Below are 26,295 nucleotides of genomic sequence, written 5' to 3' on the forward strand. Positions count from 1 at the left end.
CGTTAAAAGACAAAGCCGGCAATATGATTACTAATTTCGATAAGATATTTCATGGGCCTGAGGGGTTCTATAAATATTTTTACACTACCAGTGGCACCCACGAAGATAACGGAAGAGGGAATAGTCCAGAGGAATTTGACGTGCCGCAAGTAACGCGGGCAGAAGTTAAGAAAGCATTGGGAGCTATGATAACGGTGAAGGCAGCTGGGGAGGATCAGGTTACAGTAGATTTATTGAAGGATGGCGAGCAGATTGTTCTAGAAAAACTGGCCACCCTGTATACGGAATGGGTCATGACCTCGAGCGTACCGGAATTTTGGCAGAACGCCAACATGATATTAATCCATAAGACAGGGGACGCCAAGGACTTGAAAAGATATAGACCGATCAGCTTACTGTCCGTTGTCTACAAAGTATTTACTAAGGTAATTGCAAATAGAATCAGGAACACCTTAGACTTCTGCCAACCAAAGGACCAGGTAGGATTACGTAAAGGCTACTCAACAACAGACCATATTCACTCTATCAGTCAAGTGATAGAGGAATGTGCGGAATTTAACCAAGCCTTATATATAGCTTTCTTTGATTACGAGAAAGCTTTCGATTCAGTCGAAACCCAAGCAGTCATGGAGGCATTAAGGAATCAGGGTGTAGGCGAGCTGTATGTAAAAATACTGAAAGATACCTATAGCGGCTCCGCAGCCACCGTAGTCCTCCATAAGGAAAGCAACAAAATCCCAATAAAGTAGGGCGTCAGGCAGGGAGATACGATATCTCCAATGCTATGCACAGCCTGTTTACAGGAGGTATTCAGAGACTTGGTTTGGGAAGAATGGAAGATAAGAGTTAATGGAGAATACCTTAGTAACTTGTGGTTCGCTGAATATATTGCCTTGCTTAGTAACTCAGGGGACCAATTGCAATGTATGCTCATTGACCTAAACAGTCAAAGCAGAAGGGTGGGTCTAAAAATTATTCTGCAGTAAATTAAAGTAATGTTTAACAGTCTCAGAAGAGAACAGCAGTTTACGATAGGTAGCGAAGCACTGGAAGTGGTAAGGGAATACATCTACTTAGGGCAGGTAGTGACCGCAGATCGGGATCATGAGACTGAAATAATCAGAAGAATAAGAATGGGCTGGAGTGCGTTTGGCAGGCATTCTCAGATCATGAACAGCAGGTTGCCATTATCCCTCACGATAAAAGTGTATAACACCTGTGCCTTACCAGTAACCTTACCACTAGGTTTCTGCCCCTTACAGGGCAGAAACCTAGAGGCTTATGAAAAGGTTCTGCTTAAACTTAGGACGACGCCACGAGCTATGGAAAGAAGAATGATGGGTGTAACGTTAAAAGATAAGAAGAGAGCAGATTTTGTGAGGGAACAAATGTGAGTTAATGACATCTCAGTTGAAATCAAGAAAAATAATTGGCATGGGCAGGGCGTGCGATGAGCAGGGAAGATATCCGGTGCTCATTAAGGGTTACGGACTGGATTCTAAGTGAAAGGAAGCGTAGCAGGGGCGGCAGAACGTTAGGTGGATGGATGAGATCAAGAAGTTTGCAGCGACAACATGGCCACAATTAGCATATGACCCCGGTAATTAGAGAAACATGTGAGAGGCCTTGGCCCTGCAGTGGGCGTAGGGATGATGATGATGATTATAATAATAATGATGATGATGATGAAACGTTAAAACCTATGCGACCCGAAGCGTTCCTGAAGGCGGTGCAATGTCGCTCAGCTTCTGCGTAGCTTTAGTTGCAACGAGGAAAGTACTGGAGAAGGTGGGCCAATCACGAAGGTGTTGCTTTCTAACACAGCGCCGCACAGCGGCAGTTGCAAGGAAAGTGCCTGCAAGGAGGCGACGAATGCTTCGCATTAAAAGACATCTGTGCCATTGATGGAAGCCTAACTCACCACCGATCGGTGTGATGCTTGATCTGCTGTATATCGATTAAGTTACAGTGATGGCTGCCAGCATACATAAAGAAAGATCGATTGATACTGAATAATTGAAACAACACTACACACAAATGAAACACAATCGAAAAGCAATGCTAAACACCGAATAGACGTATATACTGCACAGCAGAACATGCGGTGCTCTATGAGCACAAATTGTTAAACCTGAGATACCTGATATACGTGCAAGTTGCGCTAGTTGTTCGATATACCATTCATTCGATTGTTACTTATAGAGTACTATTTACAACACTAAGATGTAGCCCGGAGAAACTGAAACAATCACGTTAATACGCGCATTATTGTTCTTGACGTCACAACCCCAACGGTTGTAATTCTGCCGGAGTGCATCTTGAATAAAATGCCCCTTAGTATAGTCGGATACAACTTTAGAAAAAAGGGGGCGTTTACTCCTCCGAGGCGGGTGCACCAATGGGCGCGCATTCTGGACCGACGTCATGCGCCGGACGGCCGGTGACTTCGCCGCTTCGGTCATCTGGGCGGGGCCTCCCCTTTTTTCTAAAGTTGTATCCGACTATAGATGAGCCTTTGTGAGATGGATGGTACCTCAGTCCTGTGGAAAAGAGAATAGTGCAAAGTCACGGTTAAAAGTCTAGTGAGGGGCAAAAGTTTAAGAACAACGGGTGGCACAATTCTTTTTCTTGTTCGTAGCGTAGACAAGCAGGCTGAAATCAAGTGGCACAACCTACGTGTACCTGTTCGACCAACGTAATGCATTGAAATAATATCACTATAAACGGCTGCGCTAGAAGAGATTTTTAATTTTCTGTTACGCCATGGTGTCTAGACTTTTGCTCTCGTGTGTACCATCGTGAGAAATATGAGCGGCAACACATGAGCGCCTGTACGGGCGATACGTGGCGGCCGCCGTTCAAAGACAAACTGGAAAGGAGGGCGCTCTTCTAATGAGTGTTGGCACTCCCACCATGCCTCTCTTTAAAGTGAGGAACTTCGCATCGCCAGCGCACATTGGTAAAGGTGTTTGATATTGCGGTTACTGATAACTTTGTGCACCGAAGCGTGGCCAATAGCAGCACCGTTTCGAGGCGTAAACATTCGAGAGCTATTCCCCTGTGAAATCTGTCCGTTTGTCAGGAAGGCTTGATACGATGCACTCCATACGATATACATGAGATCCCATGGGGGTGCATCTGAAGATACCTTGCGCTAAACACAGGAACGGGCTCCTAAGAGCGGCGCTCCCAAGAAAAAATAATAAGCATGATTGAAAAAAATGTGTGACTTGCTGTAATTTACTATGCACGTAAGCGTCTTATCGGCTATCGGTGGTCAGTGAAATGCCGTAACCTGCCGTTTTCGACAAACGCAGGCGCGGTGGGAGTGCCAGCACTCGGCGGAAGAGCGTCCCCCCGTCCCTTTTGTTTTCGGCAGCGCCTTCCGCGTATCGCTCTAACTCGGTTTCGAGGCTATTTGCCACGCGTTGGCCTGTTCCCGCTTATATAGCTCACGATAGTACGCATGTACATCTGCATAACATCCTTTACATAAGAGATGTGGCGCTAAATATTATGCGCGTAGTATGTTATTCAAAAAATATCAATTTTCTCGGGACGCCTCAATTAAAATGCAATGTGAATGCAGAAGTGCTTCAAATTTAGCATCACCGCTCAACAAACCAACTTCACTGTTTATTTTTTTCAGCAGATTGGCATGAGTACATGTTGACGCGGCAACCGTTTTCCACCGGCTAACAACTTCCATAGAGTTATTGAAGTTATTGATTGAAGATGCGCCTTCATATATCGTAACGTTGTCAAATGTTGTCGCCAATTCAATAGCGGAAGAGTCCTGTCTAATAAGATTGCGTGCGCTTCGGCAGTAATTCTCTACACTCTGGCACTCGCCGCAGATACACTCGCAGCAGTGTACGATGAGTCATGTATAAATGGCTGACGCATTTGACCCTTACTTCTGCTTTGTGTATTGTCATTTTTCTGGGCACGAGTCTGCTATATAAATAGTTTAATTTTAAGCAGCGCATTTGGCATTTCCATTCCAACGTCTCCGCCACGTGATAGTATCTGCAGCCGCTTAATATTCACGAAGGTATTCTTGGTCCTTTTTTTTTTCATTTCTTTCTGTCGAGGACAACTGAATATAGTGTTTAGTGCTATTTTAGTTGGACCGGTTAGGCATTGCGACACGCTAAACTACAGCGCCAGGGCTGTGTTGCCGCCGTCCGGCTCTTCTTTACTTCGCTTGCGCCACGCTCTCTGCTGTGCGTACAGCATAGTAACATTCGTCCAGGTGGCGACGTTCGCCAACGAGACCGCGCTGCAGCAGCGCATGAACCGCACGTACGCGGATCAAATGGCCATGGCGCCCGTGGCCGTGTTCGACATCGACCTGGACGACTTCGAGGGAAAGTGCACTGGCGTCATGTCACCGCTCATACGTGCCGTGGCCACGGGGCCCGGCTGACTTGTCGGTGACGACGGGGGACGTGCAGGGATTGATTGACCAGGAAGCGGCCTCACTCCCTCCACGAGACACGCCTCGCCAACGGCGCTGCTCAACAGGCGTGCGCTGATCTCGGAGTTTCATTCCGGAAGCAAAGGGAGTTGTTTCCCTATGGTAAATTAGCCACCTGGAATTGATGGCTCTTTTTTGCTGTTCTGAACGAAAATCTTGTGTCATAACGTAGGTGCGAGATAGCGCAGACGATCTAGTTCTTTTTTTTTTCTCCGCCAATAATAAACGTTTCTTTGACTGAAAAGTATTAAAAGTAGTGCATTGGCTTCATTGCACGGTGCGTGAAAAATCGGGGCTCACACGGGAGAGTAGGGGAGTTTGGTCTGAAGATGAAACCTGGCCGACGGTGGTGGTTCAGACTCGCTGGATCAGAACCGGAGCAGAAGGCGCATATTCCATCGAAAAGGCGCCTCTAGCGACTGAAAATCCAGGGGGAATCACCATTTATAAAAATAAGAAAGAAGATACAAAAAAATAAATAAATCGGACTTCGGTGATTCCTCCGGCACTGAACTCGTTCGAAGTGACAACATCGTTTTAAAAACAACTGCGTACTTGCGGTGCGCACAGCGTCGCCGCCTTCCGCCGCAGTATATCACGCTGTGGCCTCCGCAATGCGTGCGCAGGTTACACCGCTGTTAAGTGTTTCGGGAATCGCACCAGATCCCACACAATTACAAAGTCGTGCGGAATGTTGCACACTAGCGCGGTGTTTAAGACACCCTGTTCGCATTCGCGCATTTTTGGCAAGGGCGTTCGTTGGTTCGCAGTACAACAGCGTAACTCAATGGGCAACATAAAAAAGTTTTTGAAAAAATTGGCCGAGCTGCAACAAGTCTCAAAAAGCAAAGTCGAGAGGGTACTTCCTTCTGATAACACACGCACTTATGATATATAGACGGAACTAAGTTCTGCGTTTGATGCACTCCTTTGATGCAGCAGCTAAGTGCTATCATTGCGGAGGTTCAATACCCAAAATTCCTTCGTATGTACATTGCATGCTTTGCTCGAGGCAGCCTTCCCCTTCCCCCTTCCCCTTCCCCTCATGCTCTCAAAAGTGCAGGGCAAGGTGCTTGTTGTTAGGTGTTGATCATATGATATAAGGAGTTGTTGACGCACAATTGAAGACGCCGGCTACTCCTTAGCTACCTATACCACGTGACGTACCCGCTTGCTTGCCCTGATTGCAGCGCTCCCAAACTGTCCGCGTACAAAAGAACATAGCATCTAGGAGAGCGTGCTGCCGCTTAAAAGGCGACAGGGCAGAGACGAAGGCGTTGGCTGTGCGATTTACGCTAGCGATGTGCTTCGCTCGCGCCGGTTCATGATAGCGATAAGCGGACGCAGAAGCGGCACACCCGGCTAAATGGTATGCTCGTTTGTGCGTGCAACGCTTGGGAGCATATAATTCTGGCGCAAGACTTGGCAAGGCTGTGCAAACAAGCTATTAAGGTCGTGTAGAATGGCGTTACTCACTTGAACCCATCGGTTTGATCCGACTGTTTTTGTTTCATTTCCTTGCGTGATTGTTTAAAATCTGGAGTGCGTTTCACGTCAAATTTTGCGTGACCTTATAGTGCATTGCGTTCATTGGCGAAAGATGCGAGTGGAGAGTTGCTTATCGTGAAAGTTCACGCTGCGGCATCCGACGCGCTGTGCCTCGTCGTGACGATAAATGCGCGACGCTCCGCGAAGGAACGTCGCGACGTGTTGGACATGAATACATGGTGTCGCGCGGAATTGCGAATGATATTGTGCAAAGGTTTCGCATATGTTGCCATACATTACGACTATGGGATGGCCATAGTACTTTTCATCCCATGAAACATGTTTTGTTTGGTCACTAATATTGGCCGCATCATTTTGGACGAATAAAAGTGAAGTTGATTTTGGAACTTGTGTGACACTGTCATTTCCAACCTATTCACTCACTTTCGTAAGGAGCCTACTGGAGCAATTGTCGTCAATAATAGCCTAATTATGACCACATTAAGACATACGCCACTACTATGGTTTATTGAGACACTGGCGCTTTAGATGATGTGAGTCTTATCTCGCTTCAGCCTGAAAAAGAAAAATAACTGTTGGCGTAGTGGGCGAAATGCCAGACGCTAAAAAAACTCAAACATTCGCGCCAAGCAGCATAACATCTTGACGTCACTGCCATTTCCGGTTATGACGTCACTTTTTATTTTTATCTTCTGCTTGATGTTAGTTGTTTCCCCGATACGTAGATGGGAACATTTGCAATGAGCCGCCACTTTCTTGACATGTGGACTTCTATGGAAGCTTCGCTACCAGTTTACTTATACCTTGTATGTTACTGCGCGGCGGTGGGGTGGGCGTACCACTGTAATTCGCACGTTGAAGTGAGATTGTTGCTGCAGCGGCAACTCTGGCCGAAGCGGTCAAAAGTGCTCAGTAAGCACAGGCTACTGGTGTCATGGTGGGAACACTCCTTTCCCGATACTTGTGGCACATGAGCCGAAGCAAGCGGTATGTCGGCGTTGTTTCCACCAAGTTGGTTTGTCGGTATTGATTAGAACGTTTGATATCACTTTTAAAAGACGAGAAAACGTTTGGCCAGCGGCGGTGTGGTTTGGCGCTAAGAAAACAAAGACGAAATTCTGCTCTCTGCGATAGCCATATACAGAGACACTACCCCCCAGCATGCAGACAGGACAAGCGCTTGCAGATAGGACAAGCGCTTGTCCTGTCTTGTCTTTGTGGATCGTCCTTTGCGCTCTATCTTTCCAGTGTAAAACTAAATGGGCTGGGAGAGCGTTCAGGTATTTGTACAGATAGATAACATTGATTCACAGTGGAGGAAACGAACTACGAAGCTTACCAGCAAGTATAGGAGCTGTATGGTGAACAACATGGCAACAAAGAACGTCAAGCGGAAAGTCAGAGAGGCTGAGATAATCTCATTACTGGCGGCAACTGAAAACAAACCTGCTATGAGTAACTACATGAGAAGAAAAACGAAATCAGGAAAGAAAAAAAATGTATGATAACTCAAAGGGAAGCTCCTTAGTTTTCGAAGCGAGATCAGCATGCCTCAGAACACTAGCTTATAAAGCGAGATACAAGAAAGAAGAAGCATGTGCTTGCTGCGGGAAAGCTAAGAAAATTCATTACCTGAACACATACGTCCGCCCGACTCTTGGCCAATCCCCGTGACTGATGAAGGTCATCATCATCATCATCATCATCATCATCATCATCAAGAACAACAACAACAACAACAACAACAACGCTGGAGCATGTTCTTTTAGAATGTCAAGATATCTGTCCAGCGGTCGATTTAGGGACCTCTGATGTCCTTGAAGCCCTTGGGTTCAGCGAGAGCAGGGGGAAAGAAAACATGTTCACAATAGGCATTAGTAAGATGCGATCGGAAGATTGGTGGAAGTAGGGAAACGACAAACAACGAAAGCGTACAAAAACAAAGTTTAGAATAGGGGTTCAGAAAGTTTGGATAAGGCAATTCATGGCGGCTTTTTCCCTTTCTTATTTCTTCTTTAATATAGGTAGGACATTAGACAATATAACAACATGAGCTTGGTCGCACAAACGCCACACCATTTGAAAAAGTCACGCTCATAGCATTCATCCATCCATACAACGAAGAAAAACATCGCGCTAAGTAAGCCACAGAATGTCTACTCTACCACCAATCTGCATCAAATCGTGAGGTGTGCCCCCGACATAAGTAACATATAGAAGCTTTTTATTATTGCAAACAAACGTTCGCATCACAATGCGTTGGATGCGACGTAAGGTTCTCATTGTTGTGGTTCTTCCTGTTACTGCATTGATAATTATCAATAATATTAGTAGTAGCAGTAGTAGTAACGGTATTAGCAGTAACAACGGTGGTGGTAGCAGTAGCAATTATTATTGTTGTTATTTTTGTTTTTATGGAGTCACGGAAGCGGTTTGGAAGTGCACCATACGCTACATGGATGAATTAGAGGAAAACAAATGAACGCAACCTTTGAGATCGAGCCACCGGATCACTGAAACCAATAAAAAGCGAAGATAACTTCGCTTTTATTGATTTCAAAAACCTAATGGAGCCGTGGCTTCAGCTACAGAACACTGGCATCATCATCAGCCTGGTTACGCCCACTGCAGGGCAAAGGCCTCTCCCATATTTCTCCAACAACCGCGGTCATGTACTAATTGTGGCCATGCCGTCCCTGCAAACTTCTTAATCTCATCCGCCCACCTAACTTTCTGTCGCCCCCTGCTACGCTTCCCTTTCTTTGGAATCCAGTCGGTAACCCTTAATGACCATCGGTTATCTTCCCTCCTCATTACATGTCCTGCCCATGCCCATTTCTTTTTCTTGATTTCAACTAAGATGTCATTAACTCGCGTTTGTTCCCTCACCCAATCTGCTCTTTTCTTATCCCTTAACGTTACACCTATCATTCTTCTTTCCATAGCTCGTTGCGTCATCCTCAATTTGAGTAGAACCCTTTTCGTAAACCTCCAGGTTTCTGCCCCGTAGGTGAGTTCTGGTAAGACACAGCTATTATAGACTTTTCTCTTGAGGGATAATGGCAACCTGCTGTTCATGATCTGAGAATGCCTGCCAAACGCACCCCAGCCCATTCTTATTCTCCTGATTATTTCCGTCTCATGATCCAGGTCTGCCGTCACTACCTGCCCTAAGTAGATGTATTCCCTTACCACTTCCAGTGCCTCGCTACCTATTGTAAATTGCTGTTCTCTTCCGAGACTGTTAAACATTACTTTAGTTTTCTGCAGATTAACTTTTAGAGCCACTCTTCTGCTTTGCCTCTCCAGGTCATTGAGCATGCATTGCAATTGGTCCCCTGAGTTACTAAGCAAGGCAATATCATCAGCGAATCGCAAGTTACTAAGGTATTCTCCATCAACTTTTATGCCCAATTCTTCCCAATCCAGGTCTCTAAATATCTCCTGTAAACATGCTGTGAATAGCATTGGAGAGATCGTATCTCCCTGTCTGACGCCTTTCTTTATTAGGATTTTGTTGCTTTCTTTGTGGAGGACTACGGTGGCTGTGGAGCCGCTATAGATATCTTCCAGTATTTTTACATGCGGCTCATCTATACCCTGGTTCCGTAATGCCTCCATGACTGCTGAGGTTTCGACAGAATCAAACGCTTTCTCGTAATCAATGAAAGCTATATATAAGGGTTGGTTATATTCCGCACATTTCTCTATCACCTGATTGATAGTGTGAATATGATCTATTGTTGAGTAGCCATTACGGAATCCTGCCTGGTCCTTTGCTTGACAGAAGTCTAAGGTGTTCCTGGTTCTATTTGCGATTACCTTAGTAAATAGTTTGTAGGCAACGGACAGTAAGCTGATCGGTCTATAATTTTTCAAGTCTTTGGCGTCCCGTTTCTTGTGGTTTAGGATTATGTTAGCGTTTTTCCAAGATTCCGGTACGCTCGACGTCATGAGGCATTGCGTATACAGGGTGGCCAGTTTCTCTAGAACAATCTGCCCACCATCCTTCAACAAATCCGCTGTTACCTGATCCTCCCCAGCTGCCTTCCCCCTTTGCATATCTTCCAAGGCTTTATTTACTTCTTCCGGCGTTACCTGTGGGATTTCGAATTCCTCTAGTATATTTTCTCTTCCATTATCGTCGTGGGTGCCACTGGTACTGTATAAATCTCTATAGAACTCCTCAGCCACTTGAACTATCTCATCCATGTTAGTAATGATATTGCCGGCTTTGTCTCTTAACGCATACGTCTGATTCTTGCCAATTCCTAGTTTCTTCTTCGCTGTTTTTAGGCTTCCTCCGTTCCTGAGAGCATGTTCAATTCTATCCATATTATACTTCCTTATGTCAGCTGTCTTACGCTTGTTGATTAACTTCGAAAGTTCTGCCAGTTCTATTCTAGCTGTAGGGTTAGGGGCTTTCATACATTGGCGTTTCTTGATCAGATTTTTCGTCTCCTGCGATGGTTTACTGGTATCCCGCCTAATGGAGCTACCACCGACTTCCATTGCACACTCCTTAATGATGCCCACAAGATTGTCGTTCATTGCTTCAACACTAAGGTCCTCTTCCTGAGTTAAAGCCGAATACCTGTTCTGTAGCTTGATCTGGAATTCCTCTGTTTTCCCTCTTACCGCTAACTCATTGATCGGCTTCTTATGTACCAGTTTCTTCCGTTCTCTTCTTAGGCCTAGGCTAATTCGAGTTCTTACCATCCTGTGGTCACTGCAGCGCACCTTGGCGAGCACGTCGACATCTTATCCGATGCCAGGGTTAGCGCAGAGTATGAGGTCTATTTCATTTCTAGTCTCGCCGTTCGGGCTCCTCCACGTCCACTTTCGGCTATCCCTCTTGCGGAAGAAGGTATTCATTATCCTCATATCATTCTGTTCCGCAAACTCTACTAATAACCATCCCCTGATATTCCTAGTGCCTATGCCATATTCCCCTACTGCCTTGTCTCCAGCCTGCTTCTTGCCTACCTTGGCATTAAAGTCGCCCATTAGTATAGTGCATTTAGTTTTCACTCTACCCATCGCCGATTCCACGTCTTCATAGAAGCTTTCAACTTCCTGGTCATCATGACTGGATGTAGGGGCGTAGACCTGTACAATCTTCATTTTGTACCTCTTATTAAGTTTCACAACAAGACCTGCCGCCCTCTCGTTAATGCTATAGAATTCCTGTATGTTACCAGCTATATTCTTATTAATCAGGAATCCGACGCTTAGTTCTCTTCTCTCCGCTAAGCCCCGGTAGCACAGGACGTGCCCGCTTTTTAGCACTGTATATGCTTCTTTTGGCCTTCTAGCTTCACTGAGCCCTAATATATCCAATTTACTGCCCTCTAATTCCTCCAATAGCATTGCTAAACTCGCCTCACTAGATAACGTTCTAGCGTTAAACGTTGCCAGGTTCATATTCCAATGGCGGCCTGTCCGGAGCCAGTGATTATTAGCACCCTCTGCTGCGTCGCAGGTCTGACCGCTGCCGTGGTCAGTTGCTTCACAGCTGCTGGGGACTGAGGGCCGGGGTTTGATTGTGTTGTTCATATAGGAGGTTGTGGCCAAGTACTGCACCAGGGTGGCCAATCCTGCTCTGGTGAGGGAGTGCGTTACCGGTTCTGGTCACCGGGATCAGGCCACACTCCAGGCCTGCTTATGCAATTTTATCAACACGCGGATTTTTTTTTATTCCGGATGAAAATTGCCGGCACTGGGATTCGAACCACGGACCTCTTGCACGCGAGGCGGGTGTTCTACCGCTATGCCACCGATGCACCCTTGTACGCCACCGATGCACCCATGCACCCGCCACCGATGAACACTGGCAGCAAAGCAATCCAACTCTTCTGCGTTACAAATATTTATGCTTTCTCTATTATCAGCAGATGGAACACGAAATGAGAGGGTGGCAGCACAGGCTGTATATAGATGCAAAATAGATATAATGCTGAACGAGCCTGCCGGCGACCGCTTACTGCTGACATTAAGAGGAGTAAACCTGTTTCACAAACGCAGAAAGTTGTGAATTTGCCGCCACATAAGGCCACTGAATTTATTCTTATGCACCACAGAAAACGCGAAGAGTTCTCGACTGCGTCGCAGGGCTTGCAGAAAATGAGCCCTCGTGAAATTATATCCAAACCATTAAAGCAGTTTATTGTGTGATTGCCGACGTACGCAGCGGTAATTATGGTAGCTTACTGTGCAATTTATTGCTGAAAATGTAAAGCCGGGAAACTTTCCAGCCAAGCTAGTGGAACGTTTTTACTCCTTTGCGCTGGCCTAAGCAACATCAGCTACACCCATGTTAAGCACGTAACCTTGCTGTGGATTTCCTACACTGTCAGACAGTTAAGCCAATTGCGGCAGAACCCAGGTCACGATGAGCGTCGACGTTATTACGATTAGCCGTGAAGCAATCCAGTGACGCCATGTATTGCCACCGCGGAGTCGCGTCTTGTATGGGGCGCGTACTGCATCTGGGCTCCTCTCTCACGATTACCCCTGGACACGTTGCGTGGTTCAGCGGCACCGCCGCGTTTAAGCTTAAAATCGTTTCATGGGGAATGTGGTCGTCGCAGAATTGAAGTCGGCCAGTACTCAAAGCATAACTTTTCGTCAGAGTTTCTGCGCCGTGAACCAGTTTCGACGAATGAGTACGCAAAGTGTGCAAAGAAAGTTCATGGCTGTTCTAGTTAATAGGAAGTTTGAAAAACACCGTGTGAGAACTGTTAACTGGAACAGCAATTGCTTTCACGGCACAGTTTGAGTCCGTCTTTTTTTTTTAGTGGGGATAGGTACAGCTTCTATAAAGAAGGTTATGATTTAGTACTGGATGACTTCACTTCCTCAATATCGTGACCCTTTAGACCATAAATAGTCAAGTACTAACAATGTTGACTAAAGATCCTATTGCAAATTATAGCGCAATATTGGACGCCTGCAACGACTGAGAAGCTTCCTCAGCGAAAATTGCTTTATCTCAAATCACATATGTTTCCTAATAATAAACAACCCTCTCTCTCTTTCTAACACTCTCAGGCAGTCGCCGCAGAAACGCGCGCCGTATGCAGTGGGTATGAGCCATAGGTTGCAAGGAGAACAAAAACTGCGACGCCATGGCCGTTCCAGTGCGGTATCCAGCTCAAGATGTCCTATCTGGGTCACCCACGTCCCCAGAAAGCCCGAGCGCACCGCCTAGCAGGACTCCGCGAGGGTACTACGTTTCCAACGACTGGGTGAGCTCTCTCGCAGCGTTTGGCGGCGATTAATGGCGGCGCTTCATGGTGACGCTTGCACTGTTACTGCAGTCACCAGGAAATTTTTCCAGTGGCGTTTATTGCTCTCAACTTAAAGGCTGCCCAGTGAGCGTTGGCTCTTGGAATTAAGCAGGAGGCCATGGCATGCATACTTGACGGAGCATATTGATTTGCAGTGCCTGCTTTGTCTGTTTGGCTTTGTTTCTGGCGGTTCATTCTCACTCGTCCTTTTCGTGTGGAACATTTCGTATAGGAAACGATGTAAAGCGCTGGAGCAGATGAGGACAATAGAGGAAGACACGACACGCGTCTATTGTCCTTTTATGCTCCAGCGCTTTACGTTGTTACTATGACACACCAGCAAGGCCTAACGGCAGCACTGGTTGAAGACAGGAAGATAGAAAACCAACTTTACCTCTTGTAACAATGATGTTTGAGAACACCAGGCAGACATCACGATTGATCAAATTGAACAGGCCTTTGCCGAGCCCATGCGCTGCCATAATCCTCCTCCTGTCCTCGCATCTGCTGAAGAGTGCGAAGCAGTGAAGCAAACATGAAAAAAAATCTGTCTAGTTGTCAAGAAGGAAGAAAACGCGCGAAATACGCCCGCAAAATTGGGTTTGCACTCTCGTACAGTCGTGCTATTTGTGTCGCTTAGCGGACATGCCATTGCTCTTACTAGATGTTCTGGTCAATTTCAAAAGGAGCACATTGCAAGCATAATTAATCCATTGCTGCGCTTTCGATCCCGCATTGTATACATATATATAGTATACAAGAATATTTGAATGATCAATGGTTCGACAAGGATTTTGCTGACATTCACTAGGGCACTGTCCCGTTGTGAAACCTAGTGTTGTTGCAAGTTCGACCCCTACTATGGCAGTCGCGTTAAATGGCTGGAATGCAAGAACGCTCTTGTACCGTGAATTGGATGTACGTTAATTAACCATAGGTGGTCGAACCCCGGCATGCCTCATAATTAGATTGCGATTGCTACTGTACCCCTGAAAGGGATCAACTGAGAATATTATCGCTGGAAACCTGCTTCACCTCATTCTTTATTGACTCAGCACTTTGTAGCACCTTCTCTGCATGATGCGTGTGCTTTGCGCTTCGGTCGGAGTTGTGGTCAACTTTGCTGCGTTAGCACTGCATGTGAGTTTCGCACCATATCTGTCATCCCCACCGCAGCGCCTGTCAGTTCCAAAGATTGCCACATATCGAGTAATTGCGATGGTGAGCTGATCGTATAGTCTACCGTGTTCCCACCCAATGTTAGCCAAGCTGTTGAACTAAAACATATTACAGAAACATTGTGCAAGATGCAATTATTAGAACTACGGCGCTGGGTCGTCAACGGTCTGACGGCCGAATACCGTAGGTCTTAAATTCGTATCTTGCACCATGTTTTAAAAACATTTTTTATTCGTTGAAGACATTGGCTAACTTCAGCCGGGACACACCATATAGTGCGTGGAAATTCAAGGTGCTTTTATAAACGTCTGACGTGCTCTGCACGGGCACGAATGATTACTAAAGTGGTCATGGATGCACAGATGCTTAGCCAGTGACCTCGTATAGCATTTAAGTGACGAGGCAAGTTGTAAAGCATTCCTGCAGACAAATAATATGTGTCCGAATGAAACTTTGTACACTACAAATTGAATCCTTGTACATTCCAATGCCATCTTCAAAAGCGTCTTGCACAAATAGGAGTGATTAACTAGGTGAAGAAATTGCGACCATTTATAAGGTGACGAGGACTATCAGCATATGAAATGTGGAAGGAGAACATGGTGTTCGTGGCTAAGAGTAGAACGCAAAGGGACGCAGTTCGTGTGACGTCGAAACGTCTAGGTGTAATTTATACGCCGTCGGGGGCTCGTTGCGTTGAGGGCGGAAGCTGACCGCCAGGACTGCGGAGAGAGCAAGAAACTGCAGAGTCGTAAAACTGGAGAACGTATGAATAACACTTGAATAACAGCGACTGCATTACGCTCGCGATTCTCTGCGATCGCACGCGTCGCATGCGTAGTGTGGAGGATGTAGGTTCGGCGCTCACCGGCGGAAAGTTGTGTCTTTTTGATCTAGTTACGGTTTCCTTTACCTTACTACTTCTAGACTTAAATTAAAGTGACAAATAATTACCTGTATGCGTTACCTGAACCCATATTTTTTTGGATTCACGCTGTTGGGAATGATGAAAATGGGTCAATCGGTTCTTTTCGTTCGTATGCATTTTTCCGTGTCATAATGTAAGCAAACTGTACTCGTGCGCGCTGATTCTTAAAATGACTACCCCCACGTTTGTGGTGTAGGGGCTTTGACATTGCGCTGCTAAGCTCGACGGCACGACATGAAATCATGGTCATGGCTGCTGCATGTCGATAGGGGCGAAATGCAAAAAAAAAACAAAAAAACGCTCCTGTATCATGCATTGGGTGCACGTCAAAGATCCCCAGGGGGTCAAAATGAATACGGCACCACGGCGCGCCTCACAGCCATGTCGTGGTAAAACACGTTCTGGGGCTAGTTGGTGCATAGCTTTCAATAGGTGAAGCGCCAATATATATATATATATATATATATTCCACGAGGCAGCTTGGCTACTGCCTCGTGGAAATGGTACCTTTACAATTAGGAAATGTTTCGGTTGCATATATGTACAACCACCCACGCATTTGAGACGATGACCGCATGCATTCGTGTCTTGGTCTGCTTGGGGACTTGACTGCACAAAACTTTCAGGTCTTGGCATCTGCCAGCGACCCCGCAAAATTTGGTACGATGAAAAGAGGGTCTCCTTGCGGGCTCACGCCTTGCCTACGATTACATGGTCTGAGTTCTAACTTTCATTGCAAGCACGCCTGTCTCTTCCCGGCAGGGGATACGCATGTACTACTCAAGAACTGGCAGACGTTCTTTAGTGTAAATTTGCCTTACAGGTAACTGTAGTATAATAGGATACAAAGGAATTTTGAACTGAATGACGATTATTTTGGTCTTCTGTAAGCAGGAAAGGAAAAACTGGGAGGAAAGACCGAACAAGAAGTCGTTTGTTTATTTCACAGACGCCATGCTGTTTGGAAGTGACTCCTTGTGCGCGAAAAAAAAAATAAGATGAAACAATCATTTCTGATTGTATCAACCGCGTACTTGAAGCTGCCGTGGGCCAGACGCCGGTATTTTTTGTTCTATTGCAGGCAGACCCAGGAGTGGTGTCGTTTATTTGCACATTACCAAATATGTAAAGAAATGAAATACAGTATTCTCGAATTAGATACTTCAATTCGGAACATACGCATTCGATTCGTATTCTAAATTCTGAATATTCGCGAAGCCCTAAATGGTGGTTTAGGGCTTCGATGTAAGATGTAAGTGTCGGTAAATCTAGCCGTAGGTATATGGTTAGCGTCTAACGAGGTATACAGCGATAGCTGCAGGTTATGTTATAGATGTAGATACATACATTACAGGTATACATACATTCCTGCAGCACGTGTGCATACGTATCGATTTTAGAGAGAGAGAGAGAGAGAGAGAGAGAGAGAGAGAGAGAGAGAGAGAGAGTAGACTTTATACAAAAGAGCGTGCGAGTGTAGGCAGCTGCAACAAGTGGTCGTTATGATATATTTCGGTTGCCATATTTATTCACCTTAGCAGATTGATGGAATACAATGGAAATATATGACTTCCGCAACCTGTCCTGTTGCAGTCTAATGCCTCACTTGTGATGAAACGTAACCGATGAACAAGCGCATACTTGTTGTTTGACGTATATCATGGCGCAACCTATCAGCCGTTAAAAACTTGCTCGTGGTCTCCTGGCCTGCATTTATTACTTGTTTACTAGCAATTTGTCTGTGTTTAACGTCGATACTTATTAATTACGATGTTAAACAACCTATAATTATTTCTGTTATTATGGCGATCACGTTTGCCGCGTTTATTTACGAATACAGTGAGCCCCGCGCTCCTGGCAGTTTTGTCTTCAGGAATTCATTCAGCGATATTTCATTAGTAATGATACCTGATAAAACATTACAGAATTCGTAATTAATGTTGTGCCAAATGTCAATATTGCAGCTATGAGAAGAACTTAGAGTACATTTACTTAAAATCACAGTGATATTAAAAGTGCGATACTGTGGTCTACGAGAATTGGTTTGCGTTGTTAATTTTTTCTTTTCTCTTGCTTCCAGCGAGGCGCTTCATCGCGCACACATGCGAAGACCAACATAAAGGTACGCGTCGGTGCAAATTTTATTAAAATGGCATTAGCACTTGAACGCGAACGGCAAGTGTAATTTATGGGTACAGACTCGCGCCTGGCTGAATGTTTTCATAACCGCCATGATTACACAGCAACCCCTAGAAATGAAGTAAGAGTAAAATAATATATAATATGAAACTGGTCCCAGGCAGAAGTGATGTCGTTGGTTATACTCTATGCTGAAAATCTTTGTCGCTCAGTTACAATTTGATTCGATGTGATGCTCGCGCGGCGTCGACACACCTGCACGCCAACGCAACCAATGCGAGCGGCCGCACTGGACACGTGTGGACGCAGGCAGTATTGAACGAGAACGCGTTCTACCCTGACGCCGGAAATGGTTGCAGTCAGGCCAGAATGAGCTGTGCGCTTTCGTCGGCAGGCGCACTAGAGTGTATGGTGTTCTATATACTAGGCTCTGCTCAGGACATTTTCAACATTTTACATTTTGTCTTAATTGCCATCTTACCACTTCTGATTGGTCTAGAAGCTGCCATACGGTCTCTCTGATTGACTCACAATGCCAACGAGAAATAATTCGACAATATGCCTCACAGCGCCCGTAATAACCCGCGGACGACCATCTGCGCATGCGCCGCGGTTACTCGGCAACTGCACGCGCCGCCAGAGAAGTTGTAGTCAGTAGCAGTCACTGGAGAAACCAGACGGGGATTGTCTTCTTTGAAACAGTGGTTGTCGTCATGTCCTTTGTTTCAAGTGCATCTTGCTCATTGTGGGCCTACCACGCATGCAGATCAAAAGCCCGTTGCTGTCGCCCGAGGAACCGTCTGATCTGTCTGTGCCAAGCCTAGGAGAAAGCGCCATGATGTCCCCTCACCCCATGCAGACACAGTCGCCACTGGAAATAGTGTCGCCACAGGGTTCACGAGTGGGATATAGCTTTGACAGCGACGAGGTAGGTGGTATATGGATAGCTGCCGTCTGCTTTACTAGGGAGACTAGAGAAAAACATTACCTTGAGCTCTGTTTGCAAGCTATGTCTCTTAAATAGCGAAAAATCCTATCTTGCAAAGAGGCGACGTTTTGTAAGGGAGAAAAATATGATAAGCGAAAGACGGCCTGGCGACCTGCTTAGAGGTTCCCGGACCTGCTCGCCGTAACAGTATGAGTTTTCATGGCGTTTGCTTAGGCTTAGATAATTTCTTTATGGATAAAGATGATTGACAATTGTGTTTCAAGCGAGCCAAAGGGGAAACTTTGCAAGTTTCCAGATCACTTATTGCTTCAGAGTGGCCGAAATATGAAAAAAGAAAGATGGTTTGAAATTCATGACGTCGCACTGTATAGCGTAACAGTGTTTGGGTTACGACGTGAAATTGAGAAAAAGAATAGGAAGTTTGGCATTCCGTTTCTATGCTAGTAATCATCCGTTTACGAGAATATTCACAAAAATAGAGTTGTAAAAAATGCCTTACCAGACTTTTTAAAAATGAAAACTTTGTCGCTCAGGAAATCGTACCGTGCGACATCGTTTTACGCCTCGAATAATGCGAATGGCGTCGCGGGACAAAGTCAGGGAAAAGAGCAATAACGAAACTTGCAGAACACTTGGTCCATTTCCGATAAATCAGGTTGCAGGTGATGGTTTGTAAAGATGGCGAGGCGCTTGTCACTTCATTAAGTCACTGGCGGTTTGTAAGGCGCCGTCCTCTGCGTGCTGTCTTTTGCTGTGCGTGACTACTGACGCAATATTCCACGCGATTTTCGCTGATCAGATAATAAAGCAGACGATATCTCCAACAGAAGCTGCTGATGTGAGAAGGCATGATTCTATTGATCGAGTCAAGCGAAAAAAGAAAAAAGAAAAGCGCGAATTCATGGAGTTAGATATATGTTCTGCGGTTCGCTGAAATGGCTTACGGCGATCTCCCTTTTCAACATTTGAACCCAGCTTTTTTTGTTGGTGCTGCTGTATGCTGATATGATGTACCGACCACCACGTCAGAGACCAGGGGCGCTATAACGTAAAACTATTCCAAACTTTTCTGTTCCAATTGTGCTATCAGCCCTCCGCGATTGGTCAAAAACTTTTTTCGACCACCACCCACTTCACCTGTCTGTCACGCGACGTCACGAAAACACCAATACCACCCCATCTGATATGATGTGTACACACTGATTATGCATGATTTGACAGAAAAATGAAAAACAGTTATTTCTGATTCGACCCCTTTTCGCCATTAGCCCTCGGCTATTGGTAAAAAGTTTTCGGGTAGCACCCACTTCACCTGCCTGTCACGCGACGTCACAAAACTGCAGAAACTCACCGCGCCAAAGTGACGTGTACGTGATTAAAGATGCATTATATGCCGAACACAACTGAAGGTTTTTCGGAATGGCCGCTGGCTGCCCCGTTCCGAAAGGAATAAACTGCCGCCGATCGCTGAGACGCTGGCTACTCGCACCTGCCGGAAAGCATGGGTGTATTTGCGCATAATAAAACTTCTTGCGTGACCGTGTAACGTTTTCACGCACTTTCGGCACGTTTACTATTTCATTCTGCCAACTCTTCTTCTCTGAGGGTCAGTTTTAGCGTCATTCTTAAGTTTCCGTTGCATGCCGTCGCGATTTTCGACCAGCCACCACAAGCTAAGTAAGGGAAAGCCGACCAATCGCAGACGCCGACAACACCCTCTTCATCCGATTATCGATATTCAGTGCACTGGCTCTGCCCCAGTCAATGCCTCTCCACTTGAGCGTTCTCCTCGCCTCTTGTCAGCCAATTAGATACGACAAGCCGCTTAGTGTAGGCAATGTTATTCATTTTTCAACCAAACAAAAGTGACCGCCTATGAACGAGGAGAGCGTATGATTGGGCTGTTCAGACAACCCTGCGGGTGACCGCCCGGTGCTTGCGTCGGTGTTTACGCAAATTTGACGTCAGGAAATTGTAATAGAAACATATCGGAATAGTTTTACGTTATAAGGCCCCAGCACCGGTGTCGCATGATACAAGCTCCTGGGATACCCAGGATAATTGTTAAAACATGATGGCCTGGCTGTAGATTCGTTAGATAAGATCGGTTACGTCGCGAAGCAATAGATGCAAGCGAACCTAATGAATGGTCATTTGCGGTGCATACTAAAGTGCTGAGTACAATGCTTCACCTCTCCTCTTCTCGAAGGCAAAATGCCATTCATTAGGGCTTTCTTTTCACTTCGAACGGAGCATATCAGCCGGTAGACAGTTCTGGGCAGTTCCTACACAGCGAGAACTCAATCAGAAATACGCGTAAGCAGGACCATAATTTTAAATGGCGCAGCGCGGAAGATGTGACCTTCGGAGGGCTCACATCTGCTAGTTTTATATAAATTGATTCCGCTCCCATTCGAATGCGATCGCTTGAGCCTCGTGCTTAGCAGCACAACGCCATAACCTCGGATCCATAGAGGTTCTTACAACGATCACTAGGGGCAACTCTAGCGCTTCGATCGTTCAGACACCACAGAAATGATCGTCAGTTCATGGATTTGCCTGGTGTTATTGCTTGTAGCTTGAGATGACTTTGTGACTTCCTTTATTACGCTTTATTCGCCTCCATTGGGCTGAATTTCAAAGCAATTTATGCTTATTTTTCAAATCAGTTTGAAAATCAGTTTTTCTGTCAATTTGTTTGAAAAATCAATACACCTTTACTTTGACCTACCAAATTAACCACGACAGCTCGTTTATAGCGAATTTCACCTACTTGGAAATATGAATGTTGCTGTATGTGCTTCTACTACCGCACTTGTACTTTGTTGTGAACCGCAGGTTGCGCGCAATTAATTTATTTTGTATTTGCATGTCTGCAAGGCTGTGATTGCCAATGCATTTACTGCATTGCAACAAATATTTTCCACCCTGTAACGGCCCTAAAATGGGCTAACAGTATTAATAAATGAAATGAAATGAAATGAAATGAAATGAAATACAGAACGCAATGAGACTCTGCGAACGCGCATAATCACTGCTAGTTGCAATGGTTCCGCTTGTCCATGCTCACGTGGCCTAATGGTTTCGACGTCGCGCTTCTGTGCTGCATTTCTTGTGTATCAATCCTGCTGTCGGGTAATTTTAATATTGTTTATTTTATTAACGATAACGGAGTAATTCCTTGACAATAATCAGTTTGCAAGGTCACGAAACCATTGAAAGCCAGAAGGGTGAAGTTTACGCAAATCAACGTACTAACCATCAACCTATGGTGGCCGAGCCGCCCTTCTTGCTGCTGCCGTAGACACTAGCACCCCAGTTCCCAGTAATAATTGTATGAAACTGCATGTTGGGAGCAACCTCGATGTGTAAAAAATTTTCTGGAAGATAAGAATAAGGAAGATAAGGATAAAGATAAGTAGTGCACCTCTCAAAAAACCTGAGAAAAATTGCGAGCCGCCTTTACTAAAAAAAAAAAAAGAAAGAAAAAACGTTAGCACAGACACAGTTACTGCCGGAAATGTAACGTATGGCAAGAGAGTTCATTGAGTGCGCATATGCGGGAATCAGAAAAGGAGGGAAATTTTTACTTGCACATTAGTTATCCTGCGGTCGTCACAATAAGCACAACCTGAGATGCTAAAATGACAATACAAGTTTTTCTCTGTTGAAAAAGGCCTCTAGTCTTCAGCGCTTTCGCGAGGTGTGCTGAGGTGACGGCGGTGTTAGTGAATTTGGGTCGTTTATTGTGTAATGTAAATACTGATTGAATGCGTAGCAGAGGCACGCATGGCAGAAGGTTGTCACATGGGGATTTTTGAACCTATAACATTGTCGACACGACGCCCGGCTCGCAGTCGTTTGCGTCTCGCCTCGATCCAGCGTATACCCGATGCGACCTCGACCAGCTACCTATCGCAGTCGAGTGTCGCAGGACGGTACCGAAGTACGTTATTTCTAAAGCATGAGGATCTTCTTGGCAAAACTCGTTCACAGTCTATATGAGGAAACCTAGGCACGGTACAGAATGCAGAAATAAGGGTACATTCAGTAAATGTACAAAGTAAAATAATCTTCACATCAGTAGTTAAATTGAGATGATGCCCACACTGTACGGAACTGAATAACAAAACATTAGAAAGATGGCAGTCATGACACAACTTTTGCATATCAGTTCAACACGTGTCAACTTTATACATTAAATATACAATACGCAATCATTAACGCAATTCGGCTATAAACGGTATAAACGTGGTTCACTCATGTAGAAGGAATGTCTGTATTTAGGACTTACATTCGCGTAATGGAAAGCCAAAGCGAACGGGCGGAGATACACGATTAGTTAGTATAGGCATCAGATAAGCGCTAAAAGACTTTCCATAATTTGTACGTGCTCGTGGTGTCGGTAGGCGTGTAGGCACGTTCTATTTACGTATGTAAAGCAGCCGCTTGCATTTTGTAATTTGCTCGGCCGGCTTCTGAGTCAAGCCGCTCGCATCGGGTTCACGTTTACGACACAGACCCACGGGCATCACCAACGCGGCCGTCCCTGCTGGCAGCTGCTGTGGATGCTGCTCTCGGTAGTGTTCATCACGCTGCTCATCCCGCTGATCGTGTTTCTACTGCCGTACACACGCACGGGCCGCCGGCCGCCCAACTTGGACGTCACCAGAGTGTTCAGCAAGGTTAACCTCACTTCCAGCCCGTGGCCCGCCGCGCAGGTGAGGCGCAAGGGCGCGCGCAGCTCACGGCTCAGCGCGAGAGCACACCCCGCAAGCACGTCTACGCCGCGGGCTCTGATGGGAACCGCAAGGCGCCGACTCCACGGAACGCGTCTCGGACGCGCTTGGTGTGCAGCGTCGTCGCGTTCGTTGCTGCAGCCGTGCGACACGTGCGTCTGGGTTGTGTGTCGGGGCTAAACAGAAGATGCGCGAAACACTGGAAGTATGCTTTCCCGCAATATTCAGTTGCCTCACGCAAGATGGCCGAGCCCGTCGTTCGCGGTGCCATTGCGTAGGAGACAGGCAGTGACAGCAATCAACGGCACCAGCTCGTGCGCTACTGCACCTTTCTAGTCAGCTTTTACTAGGTACTTCTACAGGGCGACGTCCGCCATCGTGTGTGGGTCATACAAGATGTGCGTGCAAGCGCACATGTTGGGTTTCGCATATCTCCTTTTGCGTTACGACGCGGCAGTGGTTTGCTCCTAGAGTTTGTTGCCACGATTACGACGTCGCCCGGCTCAAAATAAACACGCCAATAATGCTCCGAAAGTGCTTCAGAAGTGCGTACCAAGTATAGTTGACGTTTAAGGGGAACACCGAATGATGTCCTTCAAAATGTAGCTCGTTGCCTAATTCTCTCTGGAGTCGTGAGCCGGCGCGAGCACCTGCTCAGGAGTACCGGGTTTGGTGGCAAAACCTCCCCTTCACTCTATGCATACCAACGAACAACAGAGTAGCGACGATATATGTTTCGCGCGAGGGTAGAAATATCGGGCATGCTCCGCCGCCGCCACTGATCGGGAGCACAAAGCAGTGCTTCCTTTCCTTCTCTTTGTCGCCATAACATTGGCGGGGGCATACTGTGTACTCGCGCACAAAGAAAAATGGCCGCGGCACCATTCGTCCCCGTTTTTGCAGTGACGCACTACAATGGGATGAATCATTCAGAAAGAGAGACAGTGAAGGGGGCAAAGGCCGATTACTTCGTACTCTTTACAAGGAAGAGAACATATTCAGCTATGCCAGAGCGTTAGGCTTCTGTAATATTAAGTTGATCGGTCTTACGAGGACTCTCTTTAGGCAGTTGGGACATCTCGTAGTCCTTCCGTCTTACTGGGCGTGCCTTTGTCCAATAATCCGTGCGTGAACGCGAAGTGCATTTTCTATTGGAACGCGTTGCGCTCGTAAATACACGGAGTGTGACAGTGTCAAGGTCGGCATGGTGTATTTTAGACGGCGCGCTAACTGCCTTTCACGCACGGCCAAGATGTCGCGCTTGTGCGCGCTGTTTCAGCTCGTCGTTGCTCTTTGACACGGCAGTAGGCACTTGACTCTAAGAATCGCTTACAACCTTCGGGGCTTATCTTGTCGCGAAACAATGTTCGTCATTCATCTTGAGGGCCTTCCTTTTCTTTCACGCTGCGCGCCCAGTACTTTCAGGTGACGATCGCCATTGCTCGTGTGAGCGTGCCATAGCAGTCTTGACATAGGAGAGTACAGAGAACGCAGTGTGTTACAGGAAATGCATGCAATATAGATGAGGATCATTGTTTGTGGACGAGTCCCAAAAGGGTGCAAACCTATTCTCAGAGCGTTGGAGATGTAAACGTCTTCACATTTCATATTCCTGTGATTGAGTTGTAACCGCTCACAATGCAATGGGTCCCAACACGTCAGATTTCGGTCAATGTGTCAATGTGTCAATGTGTCAATGATGTCGGTCAATATATATATTAAATGTAGTTAAATTGCTTAAACCTGGCTAGGGCGTGCTGGTGCGAGTGCACGTAGTAGCATTAATTACGACCTTTCTTATCCAGTAGTGCCATCGGCCATGATGACACTCCGGGAAAACAAATCTGTCCGTTTCTGCAAATTTCAATTGCGTTGTCATGATGATGAGCAGCAAGATACGTTACATTGCTTGGTTCCTAGACGATAATGTGAGCACAGAATGTATCAGATATCCCCTTGTAACCATGTCTACAGTCAGTACTTTTTTTTTTCGGTTTACTATACAGTCAACCGGTTTTTCTTTGTGTTTTGGAATTAAACTGTCGATAAAATTCAAGCAATGGTACAGTCAAACTCGATTTTGAAGACACAAGTTCTTTTGAGAAGTTAGGCAGAGGCTTTCTCAAAGCGCAAAAATAAAGGTGCGCGCTCAGCGTGGGTAAGAGATCCTCTTTAACGAGCGCTGAAGCTTCAGTAAGCTTTGTATCGCTCATTGTCTTCCATCGCGTACGCGACTGCCTTGGCCAAAAGTCGAACTTGCGAGTTAGGGTACAGCAGCACAACATCATGAGTGCTGGGGCGCTGAGAGACGATGGTGAGTGCTTTCTACGTCCCACACATTGCACAAAACATCGGAAATCGTTGGGGCGAGTTTTTGGGCTCCTCCCTCCACGCTTGTCATAAATCTAACAATACGCCAGGGAACTTGGCCGCATGCGCATCACTTTCATTGGCACGTGCCTTCTGTGGCGTAAAAGTGAGCTATCTGCAAATGACCAAATATACAGTGTGATTTAGTTAACCAGTGCCAAGCCTTAAGAAAAAAAGGCTACCTGTCCTTGACGAGAATGCAAACAAATTGATATTGTCCGCTGTCGTTTTGAGCAACTCATAGTATCTACTCTCAATAAGGGCTTAGCTCATTAATCCACAATAATTAGTAATCAACCATTAAAGTATTATTTAAACGCCAAATATTTAATGGAGAAGTTGCCAAGGCTTCTTGACAAATATCCAAATAATTTCTTTCCGTGGTAATAGCTTGTGTGGTGTTAATTTTTGCCGGCTGCAAGCAAGTGAGCAGGACTTGAAAAGAAAAAAAAGCACGACGCTTACGCGCACCAATATTCGGGCCCTCAAACATGCTGCTAACGAATGCACGCCGACCGAAGGCATGAACAGGCCTTAAGAAACGGAGATGGATTTAATGCGATGGTCGTGGCTTCCACTGTTGCTGAGATGTCTGTCGAAACAATGGAGGAAATGGAGACCGATAATAAGCGATAAATAATGCACGGCAATTGTTGAACCTCTGACAATGTTCTTGCTGGTGACAGACGGCGTATGGACGAGGAGGTTTTGGC

General features: G+C 45.9%; 2 protein-coding genes across 3 annotated transcripts in view; both read left to right on the forward strand.

Annotated features, from left to right (window-relative positions):
- Positions 1 to 4,724, forward strand: part of LOC135904096 (probable chitinase 10) — a 37,318-nt gene extending 32,594 nt beyond the window's left edge. The window contains exon 9 of the mRNA XM_070531878.1: positions 4,256 to 4,724. Within this exon, the coding sequence (XP_070387979.1) occupies positions 4,256 to 4,429 (174 nt within the window). The 3' untranslated portion in view covers positions 4,430 to 4,724. The remainder of the gene's footprint in view (positions 1 to 4,255) is intronic.
- Positions 4,725 to 13,063: 8,339 nt separating this feature from the next.
- The window catches only part of LOC135904094 (uncharacterized), a 31,598-nt gene continuing 18,366 nt past the window's right edge, over positions 13,064 to 26,295 (forward strand). The window contains exons 1-4 of one of the 2 annotated variants that reach the window (XM_065434693.2): positions 13,065 to 13,236; positions 17,466 to 17,507; positions 18,291 to 18,452; positions 22,994 to 23,194. In XM_065434693.2, coding sequence (XP_065290765.2) covers positions 13,117 to 13,236; positions 17,466 to 17,507; positions 18,291 to 18,452; positions 22,994 to 23,194 — 525 coding nt within the window. In that variant the 5' untranslated portion in view covers positions 13,065 to 13,116. Of the gene's footprint in view, positions 13,237 to 17,465; positions 17,508 to 18,290; positions 18,453 to 22,993; positions 23,195 to 26,295 lie in introns of both variants that reach the window. The other variant, XM_065434694.2, reaches the window with a different exon arrangement.

This window comes from Dermacentor albipictus, chromosome 1 (assembly GCF_038994185.2).
Source record: "Dermacentor albipictus isolate Rhodes 1998 colony chromosome 1, USDA_Dalb.pri_finalv2, whole genome shotgun sequence".
NCBI classification, from domain to species: domain Eukaryota; kingdom Metazoa; phylum Arthropoda; class Arachnida; order Ixodida; family Ixodidae; genus Dermacentor; species Dermacentor albipictus.